The sequence below is a fragment of the Podarcis cretensis genome (genome assembly GCF_951804945.1).
Source record: "Podarcis cretensis genome assembly, chromosome: 10".
NCBI classification, from domain to species: domain Eukaryota; kingdom Metazoa; phylum Chordata; class Lepidosauria; order Squamata; family Lacertidae; genus Podarcis; species Podarcis cretensis.
The window spans coordinates 6,597,144-6,612,980 of NC_137179.1; the positions used below are offsets into that span (position 1 = coordinate 6,597,144).

The 15,837-nt window shown below is 46.5% G+C and overlaps 1 protein-coding gene across 1 annotated transcript in view; it reads right to left on the minus strand.

The window, feature by feature from the left end:
• LOC307224865 (collagen alpha-1(XII) chain-like) overlaps window positions 1–15,837 on the minus strand; it is a gene marked incomplete at its 3' end in the record, with an annotated part of 55,935 nt that overhangs the window by 23,375 nt on the left and 16,723 nt on the right. The window contains exons 8-12 of the mRNA XM_079992035.1: window positions 14,847–14,960; window positions 12,776–12,931; window positions 10,116–10,232; window positions 3,138–3,284; window positions 961–1,080 (exon numbers count right to left, since the gene is read on the minus strand). Of these exons, the coding sequence (XP_079848161.1) occupies window positions 961–1,080; window positions 3,138–3,284; window positions 10,116–10,232; window positions 12,776–12,931; window positions 14,847–14,960 (654 nt within the window). The remainder of the gene's footprint in view (window positions 1–960; window positions 1,081–3,137; window positions 3,285–10,115; window positions 10,233–12,775; window positions 12,932–14,846; window positions 14,961–15,837) is intronic.

Consider the following 15,837-nt stretch of genomic DNA (forward strand, 5'->3'; position numbering starts at 1 on the left):
TGTATTTTTCATCTTTGTTGGAAGCCGCCCAGAGTGGCAGGGGAAGCCCAGCCAGATGGGCGGGGTACAAATAATAAATTATTATTATTATTATTATTATTATTATTATTATTATTATTATCTGTATTTCACTATTAATATACTTCTTAATTGTACAGTGGACACTCGGGTTGTGAATGTGATCCATGCGGGATGCACATTCGCAACCCGCAGCGGCGCGTCTCTGCACGTGCGGGTTGTTATTCTGTGCTTCTGCGCGTGCGCAAAGCGTGATTTAGCACTTCTGCGCACGCGCGACCCCCAATACCCGGAAGTAACCCGTTCTAGTACTTCCAGGTTTTGGCGGGTCTGTAACCCGAAAAAACGCAACCTGAAGCGTCTGTAAGCCGAGGTATGGCTGTATTTCAGTTCAACAAATACTTTGATAAAATACATATTTTGTTATGTGCAAATGGCTTTAGATACCTAGTGGGTCCATAAATTCCCATATAGCATACAGTGGTACCTCAGGTTACAGACGCTTCAGGTTACATACGCTTCAGGTTACAGGCTCCGCTAACCCAGAAATTTTACCTCGGGTTAAGAACTTTGCTTCAGGATGAGAACAGAAATCGTGCAGCGGTGGCGCAGTGGCAGCAGGAGGCCCCATTAGCTAAAGTGGTGCTTCAGGTTAAGAACAGTTTCAGGTTAAGACCTCTGGAACGAATGAAGTTCTTAACCCGAGGTATACCACTGTATATTCCACACACAAAACAGCGACAATTTGTTGTTGACAAAGGACAGCTAGACATATCAAGGGCCCCATTAACTTCAGCAGCTTAGGCCCTCATCAAACCAAAATCCGGCCCTGAGTCTAACCACTGCATTCTTCACCAGCCATATCCTCCAGACCAGCACCAAGGGCAGCCCCACATACAGTGACCCACAGATCAGAGCACTTTGCTGTGACGGTTCTCTTACCTGGCGTTGGGCCCCATGTCACCCGGTACCCAGTCGCCCCGGGCACCGCGTTCCAGGAAACCAGCACAGAACTGATGGTGACCTCGGTTGCTTTCAAAATCTGCACGGCGCTGGATGACACTGCGATGAACAGTGAAGAGGCAAGAGAAAGTGGAAAGATCAGGATGCAGTTCCAACATGTTGGGTCGAGGGGATGCTCATTCTGGGGGGAGGGATGCAGGAACGTCCCGCTGCTTCTCCAAAACTGGGTCTATTATTTTGCAAATGAATGCTCACAAAGGAATATGGGCACTAGGAAAACACCCAGTGGGGCCACCTCCTTCTCCTCTCCCCTGGTAACAGGCCTGCACAGCCAAAGCAACCAGCCTCATTTTTTCTTGCAGGCATTGCTTGCAAGAGAGGCTTGTCCATAGCTGTCAACCGTCCCTTATTTGGCGGGCAAGTCCCTTATCCCAGCGCTGTGTCCTGCTGCTGTCCCTTATCGATGATGTCCCTTAAATTTCCCGGGTTTCAAAGGAAGCAGCTCCTCTCCCTCCCTCCCTGCCGGCCAGGGAGGAGGGAGGCTCCAACTGTGTTGCTTGGCTGCATTGCTCACCCAATAAGGAGTCTAAGAACGACTGGGGGGTGGAGCTTGAATGCCTTGTGCCCATCAAATCGGCCGCGTTGCCTGGGGACTCGCCTTTGCTCAGCACTTCCCAGCGGAGAGGTGACGGTGGTTTCCCTTGCTGCATCCCCTTTGCCGGGTTGCTGCGCTGTGGGAACCACCGCTTGAGGCTTCGTTTGGCTGCTGGTTGACTAAAATCCCTTATTTTGGCTGCTGATCCCTTATTTTCAAGGCGGCTAGTCCCTTATTTTCAAATCTGTAAGTTGACAGCTATGGGCTTATCCCTCATGCAGGCAATGCTTGCATAATGCAGGCTTCTTCTTCCTCTCTCCATTGGTTGTTGGGGAGAAACTGCCAAGCAGAGGGTGCCAGTCATTGGCAAGCGCCAAGCATAGGGCTGGCAGTGGCCCTTGAACTCCCAGGTGCCAAACAACCATTGTATGGTTCCATACAACAATTGTATGGAAGGGATTCTTACAGCTGGGCAGAAGAAGCCACCTTTCACTCATGTGCTGTCAAAAGGATGTCATTTTGTCGGCGGGACTTTGCTGGAACAACTCTTGGGTTGGGACAACTGGCTGAAATGTTTTTAAATGTTTAAACAGTTCTAATTTCGCTTCCTCTGGTTTGTTTTTGTGGGGTTGATGATGGATAAATGTTTAGTTGGGGTTGGCAGTTATTTTAAATTGGGTATAACTGCAAACTGTTTATTATTGTTATTATTGTTATTGGTTTCTGTTGATTTATTGGCTTGTTTGTTGCTCGTATAGGATATACATGATAGATCGATAGATAATATAGATATATAGATATGTAGAGATAGATATAGATATGTTTGGTGCTTTGTTGTGTGTTTATGTATGTTATAAGCCACCCAGTGGGACGCAGGTGGCGCTGTGGGTTAAACCACAGAGCCTAGGACTTGCCGATCAGAAGGTCGGCGGTTCGAATCGCTGTGACGGGGTGAGCTCCCCTTGCTCGGTCCCTGCTCCTGCCAACCTAGCAGTTCGAAAGCACATCAAGTGCAAGTAGATAAATAGGTACCACTCCAGCAGGAAGGTAAATGGCGTTTCCGTGCACTGCTCTGGTTTCGCCAGAAGCGGCTTAGTCATGCTGGCCACATGACCCGGAAGCTGTACGCCGGCTCCCATGGCCAATAGAGCGAGATGAGCACCGCAACCCCAGAGTCGGCCACGACTGGACCTAATGCTCAGGGGTCCCTTTACCTTTACCTTTAAGCCACCCAGAGTGGCTGGGGAAACATGGCAAGATGGGAGGGATATAAATTAAATACTAACAATAGCAATAGCAATAACAGTAACAACAATAATTAGTGAGTTGTCCCACCCACCCATCAGAGCTGACATGCGGGGTGGGACCCGGAGTCAAAGGAGTTCCTGGCTGCTCCCATCAGCAATTATGCTGCAGCATTCTGCACTAAGTGCATCTCAAGGGAAGCCCCACATTGAGTGCATTGCAGTAATCTGATCTCGAAGTTGCTAGTGCCATTGCTATGGTGGCCAGCATTTCTTGCAGGATTACATGAATTCTCCTCCACAGCGGTGAGACTTACAGGTTGTTGCCTTCGCAGTGACTATCGGTCCCTCAATGGCGCCAAAGACCGGATTCACCGTGACGATGTATTCATTGCCTGGCTGCAGACCTTGGATTCTGTAGTAGCTGTAAGTGTCACCCAAGTTCACATTCTGGACACTGCCTTCTGCAAAAATGTGAGAAATAAAGATTCAGTGTTTCTCTTTGCAAAGCACCAGAGAGATTGGGCTGTGCAACTTTGTGGGATGTAATCCACTGGGAGCAGTCAAATACCACATTCCTTCTTTTCCTAGAGTGGACATGCAAGGAGGTGTTGGTCCAGCCAGTCAAAACTTCCTGTTCCTCCTGGCTGGAGCTTCCTTCCTTGCATGTGACTAGAGGTGGGCATGACCTTACCTATCCAGGTAACAAAAGGACGAGTCATGCAGCACTCTCTTTTACTTCCTTCTTCGTTTGACCAGCTTTTAGCTAGGACTGCTCTGTTAGCTCTCAACTAGCTGAAGCACTGGGATTATTCCCCCATATGGGGTAGATCCACATGTACATATTTGTAACTAAGTCTGCCTTCAGGAATCCAACTGTGAACTGATGTGAGTAAACTTCTTTTATTGCTTTAAATAAGATTGTTATGTCTTTATTCTTCTAAGAGGGATTCAAGGGAACTTACCAGGGATTTACAATTCAATCTGAGACTGAATTGTGTAATAGTGAGAAGCTCACACGAGCCTGCAACCAGCTATCTGCTGTGCAGTTAGAAAGGGAAATGTAACTCTGCTACATAAAGAAATTTGGTAACGCAAGATAGGAAAGATATTAATAAACAATATATCCTCTCCTGCCACCCTGAACATACCTACAAACTTTTTGCCAACCTTGAGAAGAGAAGAGAAGAGAAGAGAAGAGAAGAGAAGAGAAAAGAAGAGAAAAGAAAAGAAAAGAAAAGAAAAGAAAAGAAAAGAAAAGAAAAGAAAAGAAAAGAAAAGGATCATTGTCTGTAGGACTATAAACTGTTTCAGGAGGTTTTTAATGTTTGATGCAGAGCTTTCCAAACTTTTTCATGTTGGTGACACACGTTTTAGGCGTGCATCATTTCGCGACATTCAGTTTTACTTAATTGTTACAAACCACATAAAAGAAAATATAGTAAAAGGTTAAGAAATGGGTCTTGGATTGCGTGTCTGGGTTAGAGGTGGTCTTGAGTTGGGAAAGGCTGATAATCACTATATAAAATAAATAAAATAACACAAGGGGGTGAATGATTTCCCCCTCCCTGTGGTTTCTAATCAATTTCTTTTAAAAGATAAGTGCATGAGTGTTGCATGCTCTAGTTATCTCTCGCTTGGACTACTGCGTTGCGCTCTACGTGGGGCTACCTTTGAAGGTGACCCAGAAACTACAATTAATCCAGAATACGGCAGCTGGAATGGTGACTGGGAGCGGCCGCCGAGTCCACATAACACCGGTCCTGAAAGACCTACACTGGCTCTCAGTACATTGGTGCTGACCTTGAAAGCCCTAAACGGCCATGGTCCAGTATCCCTGAAGGAGCATCTCCACCCCCATCATTCTGTCCGGACCCTGAGGTCCAGCTCTGAGGGCCTTCTGGCGGTTCCCTCCCTGCGAGAAGTGAGGTTACAGCGAACCAGGCAGAGGGCCTTCTCAGTAGTGGCACCCGCCCTGTGGAATGCCCTCCCAGCAGATGTCAAGGAAATAAACAACTATTTTACTTTTAAAAGACAACTAAAGGCGGCCCTGTTTAGGGAAGTTTTTAATGTCTGATGCTGTATCGTTTTTAATATTCGGTTGGAAGCCACCCAGAGTGGCTGGAATACAGTACATCCCTGTCTGTATATTATTTTCCGCCATGAAATAACAAAGTTGGCTGCATTTTGTTCCAGCACTAGGTGGCAATATTTACTCATTTTACTGATCTGAGCAAATGAGCTGTTTCGCTTTTCCTTCCTGTTCAAAGAGCTTCCTTTATTTCTTTTCCTTTTCAGTCCTCACCTCCTAGCCTGTTTTTTTTTTTAATTAAAAAAAAACTCTTTTCCTCTGAGAAACTTCTTCTTCGAACCAGAATACACCTGGCGTCTCTGGGGGCGCGGAGGTTAAACAAATCGCGCACATGAATTGGAAGATAGCTGCCCTATTGCTTCAATTGACAATGACCTAAGCTTGCTCATTCGTAGGTTTCCGAATCTCCATAGTAACAAGCCTAGTTGAGAGCTATCTGTGCATTCAGAGAAAAAAGGGGAGAAAGCAGTTTTATGCAGCTCTCCAGAGGCCACGCCACTTGAGACTCCAGGTGCTCTCACACATAACAAACTCAAAGCCTCCGGAAAACAAATTTATTATGGTCTCGGGCTTTCGCAGGCTACAGTCTGCTGCATCAGATGCACCAAGTGTTAGATTCTGAGTTGCAGGTATATACATACACAATGTTCTGGGGCATGCACACGTCGAAAAAACAGGGGGATCAGGCGGAAACGAAATGCAGAAAATTGCGGACAGTGATACATCACTACTGGGAAAACCATAGCTTTAACTAAGGTCTGTATAGTTAAAGCTATGGTTTTCCCAGTAGTGATGTATGGAAGTGAGAGCTGGACCAAAAAGGAAGCTGATCACCGAAGAATTGGTGCTTTTGAATGATGGTGCTGGAGGAGATTCTTGAGAGTCCCATGGACTGCAAGAAGATCAAACCTATATATTCTGAAGGAAATCAGCCCTGAGTGCTCACTGGAAGGACGGATCCTGAAGCTGAGGCTCCAAGACTTTGGCCACCTCATGAGAAGAGAAGAGTCCCTGGAAAAGACCCTGATGTTGGGAAAGATGGAGGGCACAAGGAGAAGGGGACGACAGAGGATGAGATGGTGGGACAGTGTTCTCGAAGCTACCAGCATGAGTCTGACCAAACTGGGGGGCCACTAGGGGGCGCATCGGAAGATGGCTGACAATAACATCTCTCCGACCCACACGAGGTAATTTGGAGGCTATGATGGGAGTAATTAGCCTCCCTACCCCCCCCCCAGGATGGTGGGGGGAATGCCTTGCCTGCTGTGCCCTAAACCACCCCCGAATTTGTGGGGATGGGGGCACTAGGCACAAAGCCCTCCTGTGAGATTCTGGTGCTCCTGGACGCCGTCCCTGATCCGCGCCACTAGCTGCAAGAACTTCAAAAGAAACAATTTGGATGAAAGCATGCACATATCTCAAGGAAGAAGAGGGAGTAAAGACTGCTAACAGAAGAGATCTCTAATAAAATAAGACGAGTCGGAGGAACAAGAGAAATCATGAGAAGATACGCCAAGACTCGGTATGGCAAATGACTGATGGGGGAGGGGGGAAAAACTTTCCTTTCTTTCCTTATGTGATTAAACAAGAATCCCCTCCCCTCACGAGTCAGAAATGTTGTTTTAAGGACTTAAGCTGTGGATTTAAGGCTGTGTGGAGATAAACTTTCGAACCAAAGCATGTTTTAAGAAGAGCGTGGAATGTATGAGCTTTGGAATGACGCAGTTAAAAATGCCGTCACCATATTGGGAAGTTCTGTCGGAGGACTTAAGTCTGAGAGGAGAAATAGAGAAATAGAGCTGTTTTTATATTGTGGGTGAAACTCCTCAGTAGGACTTAAGAGCGACAGTTTTGCGAGATTAATGATGGAAAGAGCAATGTTATCTATGAAGGCGATGATATATGGAAACCATCTCGATTTGAGGATTGGAAGAACGGGAAAATTCACACAGGATTATTACTGGTGTTTATCGGTTTAAGGAGACTATCAGAAGAGATCATAAAGAAAAAAGAGAAAATATATGAACAAGATGTGATGTGGAAACAGCAAGATAAGACTGGATAGAATTATGAACTCTGGATTGATTTGGACTGATTTGGACATTAACGCAGTAGCAAGAAGATGATCAGAATCCCCCCTCGGATCTTGAAATATGGGTCCCCCCCCCAACAAAATTTAAAATTCGGCTTTGTAATTCGGAATTTATGTGATGTGATTTAATTTGATTTGATTGGCCGGTTAATAAAAAATATCTTTTTAAAAAAAGAGTTTGACCAAACTGCGGGAGGCAGTGGAAGACAGGAGTGCCTGGCGTGCTCTGGTCCAGGGGGTCACAAAGAGTCGGACATGACTAAACGACTAAACAACAACAACAACAAATAAGTAGCTAACTAACCCTGGTGATTCACAAAACAGTTGTCGAGGACACAAGACCCACTGGTGTCGGTTAACCAGTTAACACACATAAAGCGTACATACTTTCTAGGATTGGAAAGTGTGAGAATGGCAGTCTTATTTCTCTTCAGCTGTACTGTATTTTAGTACTTTTCTTTACTCTCTCGTGGGATGTGGGTGGTGCTGTGGGTTAAACCACAGAGCCTAGTACTTGCTGATCAGAAGGTCAGCGGTTCGAATTCCCGTGACGGGGTGAGCTCCCGTTGCTCGGTCCCTCTCCTGCCAACCTAGCAGTTCGAAAGCACATCAATGTGCAAGTAGATAAATAGGTACCGCTCCAGCAGGAAGGTAAACGGTGTTTCCGTGCACTGCTCTGCTTCGCCAGAAGTGGCTTAGTCATGCTGGCCACATGACCCGGAAGCTGTACGCCGGCTCCCTTGGCCAATAAAGTGAGATCAGCGCCGCAACCCCAGAGTCGGTCACGACTGGACCTAATGGCCAGGGGTCCCTTTACCTTTACCTTACTCTCTCTCTCTCTTGAAGGAGAAGTGAGAGGACTCCATGGTTGCTTTGTCCTGTATATATTGCTTAATAAATCACTTAGAAGGCTACACTCACGCTCCACGATCGTTTCTTCTATACTCTGCTGAGTGAGCGTGCACATGTCTTTTGATATGTCGCAAGTGCGCGCCGGGACTGATTTGTGAATGTCCCGGGCTGCGCTTCATCAGGAAGACGCCCCGACAGGTCTGTCTCATTCCGGGGGCTGTGTGTGCCCCCCAGGCATGTTCGAAAAATCGTGCTTCACTTCGATCCACACTGAACCTCAGATGTGCTACGGTTTCATCCTGCACACTGTTTCTTCAGTGTTTTTGCTCCAGAATGGCCACTCTAAAGTCACTTGCAGAGTGCTTTGGGAGTCTAAAATGCACCTCCTCCTAGCTGTTGAATATTGCCATTTCTGAATTCAGATCTGCATCACATTTGGGACTACATGCCGGGGTGGGAGGGGACAGAGGCAAAACTGGGTGGAGCAACCAATGTGTGTGTGTCTGATTTGGATCACGACCCAGGCATAGGCATATGAAGGATTTAGTCCTTTGCCGTCGCCCCCCCCCCCACCAGCAGCCCTGATTAGGATCAGAGGGGCGGGCTTTGTAACTGCAATTTTGTATAGGGCAGTGATGGCGAACCTTTTAGAGTGCCCAAACCTCAACCCAAAACCCACTTATTTATCGCAAAGTGCTAACATGGCAATTTAACCAGTACTGTATATCTCATTTTTTTTCCTGTGTGTTTCACGTTTCTTTTTTTTTTGACTTCTGTTGTAATAAATAATCCTTCATAAAAGTTATCGCATTACATTCTTCATTAAATTATCTTTCCACTGATATATAATTTTATATATCTCAGGGCTTTTTTAAAAAAGAAAAAGTTTAGGGGTACTCTCATATTGACTCAGGAAAATCACCACCGTGAAATAAATACAGTTCAAATTGGGGAAAATAAATACAGTGGTAACTCAGTTTTTGAACAGCTTAGTTCTCAAACAACTTGGAACCTGAACATTTCAAACCCGGAAAGGAGTGATTTCGAGAGGGGCTTGTCCCCCAGCCATGGAGTCCAAGGCATTTTTCCCAGCCGACCTTCCCAAGGTGGATCCCAGTCTTTCCTCTTCTTCCCAGCTCCCCTTGCTCAAAAAAGCCTCTCTTTTCCTGTCACCTCAAACACACACACACACACACCGATCACCTTGGCAACATCTGTCTCCCCAATCCAAAGGATTCATCTCGGATGGCCCCATCAACCCCTTTTGTCATGTTAACAGATTCGCTCTTCCAAAAGGCCAGCCAGCCAGGCTGGTTTGTAGAAGCCAGCCTAGGAATTCTTTGTCTGGCACAGCTCTGCAGCTTATACTTTTGAACACATCCCAATTACAGTGGTGCCCCGCAAGACGAATGCCTCGCAAGACGAAAAACTCGCTAGATGAAAGAGTTTTCCGTTTTTTGAGTCGTTCCGCAAGACGAATTTCCCTATGGGCTTGCTTCGCAAGATGAAACGTCTTGTGAGTTCTTGCAAGTTTGTTTCCTTTTTCTTAAAGCCGCTAAGCCGTTAATAGCCGCTAAGCCGCTAAGCCGCTAATAGCCGTGCTTAGCAAGACGAAAAAACCGTAAGACGAAGACACTCGCGGAATGGATTAATTTCGTCTTGCGAGGCACCACTGTAATCAAACTCCTACCATTCTAGGGACAGCGGTTCTCAACCTGTGGGTCCCCAGATGTTATTGGACTACAACTCCCATCATCCCTGACCACTGGTCATGTTGGCTAGGAATGATGGGAGTTGTAGTCCAACAACATCTGGAGACCCACAGGTTGAGAACCGCTGGTTTAGAAGGACTACCCCCCCCAAAAAAAACCCTCTATAACACCATAATCAATGTCACAGGTTTTCTGGCCCCCAGATTTGACTACAGTGGTGCCTCGCAAGACGAAATTAATTCGTTCTGCGAGTTTTTTCGTCTAGCGAATTTTTTCGTCTTGCGAGGCACAGCTATTAGCAGCTTAGCGGCTTAGTGGCTTAGCAGCTTAGTGGCTTAGCGGCAAGACGTTTTCGTTTTGCGAAGCAAGCCCATAGGGAAATTCGTCTTGCGAAGCACTTCAAAAATGGAAAACTCTTTCGTCTAGCGAGTTTTTGTCTTGCGAGGCATTCGTCTTGCGGGGCACCACTGTATTATTGAAAACCCACATTCTTCAGTGAGTGCTTGTTTGCTTTGCTGCAAAGAACCAAACTAAGGATGCTCTCTACCTGAAGACTCCCACGTCAGCCTGTATCCCGAGGCACCTCTGACTTGCATCCATCTGGCCTGGATAGTATTGGTTGTTTCATTCTGGAGCACGAAGTTCCCCACGGGCACCAGCTTTACTGCAGGAGACAAACATTCACAGTACGTTTCTGAGCACAATTCAAAGTGTTGGTGCTGACCATGAAAGCCCTAAATGGCCTTGGCCCAGTACACCAGAAGGAGCGTCTCCACCCCCATCGTTCTGCCTGGACACTGAGGTCCAGCTCCGACAGCCTTCTGGCGGTTCCCTCCCTGCAAGTAGTGAGGTTACAGGGAACCAGTCAGAGGGCCTTCTCAGTGGTGGCATCCGCCCTGTGGAACGCCCTCCCATCAGATGTCAAGGAAATAAACAACTATCCGACTTTTAGAAGACATCTGAAGGCAGCCCTGTTTAGGGAAGTTTTTAATGTTTGATGTTTTATCGTGTTTTTAACATTCTGCTGGAAGCCGCCCAAAGAAGAAGAAGAAGAGGAGGAATTTGGATTTGATATCCCGCCTTTCACTCCCCTTCAGAAGTCTCAAAGCGGCTAACATTCTCCTTTCCCTTCCTCCCCCACAACAAACACTCTGTGAGGTGAGTGGGGCTGAGAGACTTCAGAGAAGTGTCACTGGCCCAAGGTCACCCAGCAGCTGCATGTGGAGGAGCGGAGATGCGAATCCGGTTCCCCAGATTACGTGTCTACCGCTCTTAACCACTACACCACACTGGCTCTCTCAAAGTGGCTTGGGGAAACCCTGGCAGATGGGCGGGGTATAAATTATTATTAATACAGTCATACCTCAGGGTACAGACACTTCAAGTTGCATTTTTTCGGGTTGTGGAACACCGAAACCCGGAAGTAGCGGAACGGGTTACTTCCGGGTTTCGGCAGCCGCGCATGCGCAGAAGCACTAAATCGCGCTTTGCGCATGCATAGAAGTGCTGAATCGCAACCTGCGTGTGCGCAGGCGTGCCACTGCGGGTTGCGAACACTGCTGGTCAAATGGATCACGTTCGCAACCCAAGCGTCCACTGTATTAGTATTAGTATTAGTACTGGTACAGCGGTGCCTCGGGTTACATATGCTTCAGGTTACAGACGCTTCAGGTTACAGACTCCGCTAACCCAGAAATAGTACCTCAGGTTAAGAACTTTGCTTCAGGATGAGAACAGAAATCGTGCTCCAGGGGCGCAGCGGCAGCAGGAGGCTCCATTAGCTAAAGTGGTGCTTCAGGTTAAGAACAGTTTCAGGTTAAGAACGGACCTCCGGAACAAATTAAGTACTTAACCCGAGGTACCACTGTATTAGTTTTATTACTGGTTAAGAATTGGATGCCAAAACCTTAGTACACCATCCCCTAATGTCATCTGCTGCAGAAACAGATGTGGCCGAGCAGAGCCGTTATTTTAACTTTCTGCAAAATCCTCAGCCTGGAAAGTTACAGGGAATATAAATGCCACGTAGCTCCCAGAGAGCCAGTGTGGTGAAGTGATCAGAAGGCCAGACTAGGGCCTGGGAGGGACCAGGGTTCAAATCCCCACTCGGCCGTGAAGCTCACTGGGTGGCATAGCTGTCAAGTGTCCCTTATTTGAAGGGACAGTCCCTTATTCCAGGGCCATGTCCCACTGCTGTCCCTTATTGATGGATGTCCCTTAAATGTCCCTTAAATGATGTCCCTTAAATTTCAAAGGAAGCAGCTCCTCTCCCTCCCTCCCTGCCGGCCAGGGAGGAGGGAGGCTCCAACTGTGTTGCTTGGCTGTGTTGCTCACCCAATAAGAAGTCTAAGAATGACTGGGAGGTGGAGCTTGCATGCCTTGTGTGTGGCTAGTTAATGCAAGCTGAGGGGTTTTTTGAATGCTGGACGCCATTTTGTTGCACGTGCTGCTGCAAACTTTGCAGTGCAAAGCCAGGCCGGGGAGCCATCTTAAGTTGAGGCTGCATAGGCCTTGTGGTGCATGTGATTCAGATTCTATTCAGCTGAACCTCTGGTTACAAAGTTGGTTGGACAGTGTTCTCGGAGCTACCAGCATGAGTTTGACCAAACTGCAGGAGGACAGGAATACTGGAGTGCCTGGAACAGGTGAGGCTGCAGGTCCCTTATTTTGGCTGCTGGTCCCTTATTTTCAAGGCTTCTGGTCCCTTATTTTCAAATGTGTAAGTTGACAGCTATGCTGGGTGGGTCTTGGAAAAATCTCAGCCTAACCCGCCTCACAGGATTGTTGTGTCAATTAAAGGAAGAAGAGGGGAGAATCATGTACTCTACCTTGAGATCATTGGAGGAAAAGTGGGATATACGTGAAACATGCAAATAAAATCCACCCTCTGCAGGAAGCTGCCTTATACCCAATCAGGGCCCCCCAGTATGTCTTCACGGACTGGCAGCAGCTACACAGGATTCCAGGCAGGGGTTTCCTCTAGCTCCACCTGGAAATGCCAGGACTTGAACCTGGCACCTTCCGCATGCAAAACCGATGCTCTACCTGCTGAGCTAAGGATGCCAGGCCCCTGGCAAGGGCCTAAGGATGTTGCACAAGAATGCCAGTTCCGGGCAAACGGACCTAGAAATGGCTAGCCCCCTACATGGGGGTCCTGTTCCCGAAACGGATCTGAAAAACAACAAAGAACAATTTGGAAGGACTTACAAGTTCTGCCAGTCGTTGACACCGCCTGGCTTGGCCCTTCTGGGTAGATGGCATAAATGCTGACCGTATAGTTTGTGTCCTCCTGCAAGTTGTCAAGGACATGTGAGGAGACATCTCTGGCCAGAATCTTTTCCGAGGTCAACCCAGGCCTGTTTGCTGTGCAGGAGGTAGAAATGAAAGCAAATTGAGTCAAGTCCACTCAGGAGCTGGGACGAAATTTTGGGGGAGAAGGCAGCAGAAAGGAAAGGAATGGCTGCTTAATGTTTGGGAATCCAGAAGGAGCTAAGGGACCCAGGCATCTGAAAATCCAGGAAGCGGAGGCTTAAGGGAACGAGGTATCTTAAGGTTTAGTAAGGAAACAAAAGGGAAATGTGCCAAACTTCCCTCACTGTAGAGTTGCTTCAACTCCTTGATCATTTGGGGCATCCTTTGCAGCTCGGCATCATCCTTCCTGTCTCAAATGTTCCCCAGGCAACTGCAACAGGTAAATACTCTGTACATGCTCAGGGGCACTCTTTTTTAAAAACTTCCTGGTACTGTTAATGAATTAACTTAGACACAGAACTTCCATATGGAAGTGAGAGCTGGACCATAAAGAAGGCTGATCGCCGAAGAATTGATGCTTTTGAATTCTGGTGCTGGAGGAGACTCCTGAGAGTCCCATGGACTGCAAGAAGATCAAACCTCTCCATTCTGAAGGAAATCAGCCCTGAGTGCTCACTGGAAGGACAGATCCTGAAGCTGAGGCTCTAAGACTTTGGCCACCTCATGAGAAGAGAAGAGTCCCTGGAAAAGACCCTGATGTTGGGAAAGATTGAGGGCACAAGGAGAAGGGGACGACAGAGGACGAGATGGTGGGACAGTGTTCTCAAAGAGACCAATATGAGTTTGACCAAACTGCGGGAGGCAGTGGAAGACAGAAGTGCCTGGTGTGCTCTGGTCCAGGGGGTCACAAAGAGTTGGACACAACTAAACGACTAAACAACAGACACAGAACAGGAAACAACACTTCACATGGGGAAAATTTAATATTATGAAATGGGAAATAACAGATTGAATTATAATTAAGAGTGTTATCCCACCTTTTATCTCATCGGTACCAGGCTGGAGGACAAAATACACATGGAAATATTTGTCTTCATTGCATGCTAGGACTGGGGGAAAGGAAGGCAGCCAGAGCTGAGGGAAGGCTCTCCATGTCACTGGGGCCACTTGAGCCTCAAGCAACAGCAAACGATCCAGAATGGACCCCAAGCTTTGTAATGGCTCCTTCAGAGGAGACAACCTCCCATCAATGCCCCACTTTGGTGAAGCTAAGCAGGATTATTACTTTCTGGAGGGGGTGCCTATCTGATCCCTACCTACGGTACCTAAAAACCCTCTTCATGCTGCTTAGAGTTTTATTCTGGAAATAGGCAGGATAAATAAAGGATGATTTTATCTATCGCATTCCCTGGTGCAGCTGTAAAACTCTCCCACCCACAACATCGCTGCACATTTTTATACGAAATCCAAAGGTTAATTTGCAAAGGTTTTGACCAGACATATTAACAAGCCTTCCCCTTGACTTTTCAAAGGTTGCGATACCCCAAGAATCACAAACAGCAGACTCAGTGGATCCCATAGGAACATCCACATCTCCTATTTGAAGAGTTTTTAGGTCTTGGCTTTGGAAATATATTACCCTGCATTTCTCAGTGAACCTTTGCTGTATTGGGGGAAGGGGTGTGGCCTGCTTTTCCTGTCTGAAAGGGCTATTTCCGGGTTTCGCCGCTAGCACATGCGCAGAAGCACAAAATGACACAATGCACATGCGCAGACATGCCGCTGTGGTTGCATTCTTTTCATGTTGCGAACGGGCCTCCGGAACGGATCCTGTTCGCAACTAGAGGTACCACTGTTTTGAATTGGCAGACCACCCTTTGCGCCTCGGTTTTTGAATGTTTTGGAAGTTGAACCGTCTTCCGGAACGGATTACATTCGAAAACCAAGGTACCACTGTATTCCTTTTCCCTGAATGCATTTTCTCACAGACAAACACACAAATCTAGCAGGGACTCCACTGACTTACTTGGCAAGTAGACCTTGTAGCCTTCCAGTTTTCCCAAAGGGGGAGTCCAAGCTACTTTCATGCTGAACAGTCCTTCTTCTACGACCCGGAAATGGGTCACTGTAGGTATGGATGCTTCAAAACAAAAGGACATGGGCTGAAGAATGAATCCACAGTGCAACAAACAGATCTCCTGAGCAAGCGATATATACGCCTTGCAGGTATATAAATTACACAACACATTTAAAGGGGCATTACGGGTTTGTTTTGTTTTTGTTTCTCTTACGCATTTTGTTTCTTTATTTTGTATTTTTATGCTATAATAATAATAATAATAATAATAATAATAATAATAATAATAATAATTTATTATTTGTACCCCGCCCATCTGGCTGGGTTTCCCCAGCCACTCCGGGCGGCTTCCATAAAAACCTAAAATACACTAAAATATCACAGATTAAAAACTTCCCTGAACAGGGCTGCCTTAAGATTGAGGCATCTAATCATAAGCTTGCATTTTTATTAAAGCTTATATGTTTAATCAGGGCTTGTATTTTAAGAATGAGCTTAAAAATGTTCTGTTTCATGCCAGGCAGAAGAGCAGCTGCCTAGAAGAACCTTGGCAATGTTTTTCTCCTAGACAAGGGGCCCCCCTGATTTATAGCAGAAAACAATTCTCCCCAAATACATTTTTATTGAGGTTATACACATAACAAACATACAAACAGATACAAAAGAAAAAATTATAACAAAAAAAAAAACCACAAAAAAAGTGTCAGGATCCTATATCCTATATCCAGCAGAAAACAATTCTCAAAGTCGTAAAAAGGGAATTACAGGCTGAGAGCCAAGGTTACACTGACCCTACAAATTAAGGGTGGATGAATAGTAAAATGAGCCATATCTTCTTCCTAATGTTAAGAAGGTCAAGAGCAGTGGAAAAGCAACTGGTCTGGCTGGCAGAAAGGGAACATTTTTGGGAAGTCTTTTCTAAAGCTGTTTCTTTCTTAAA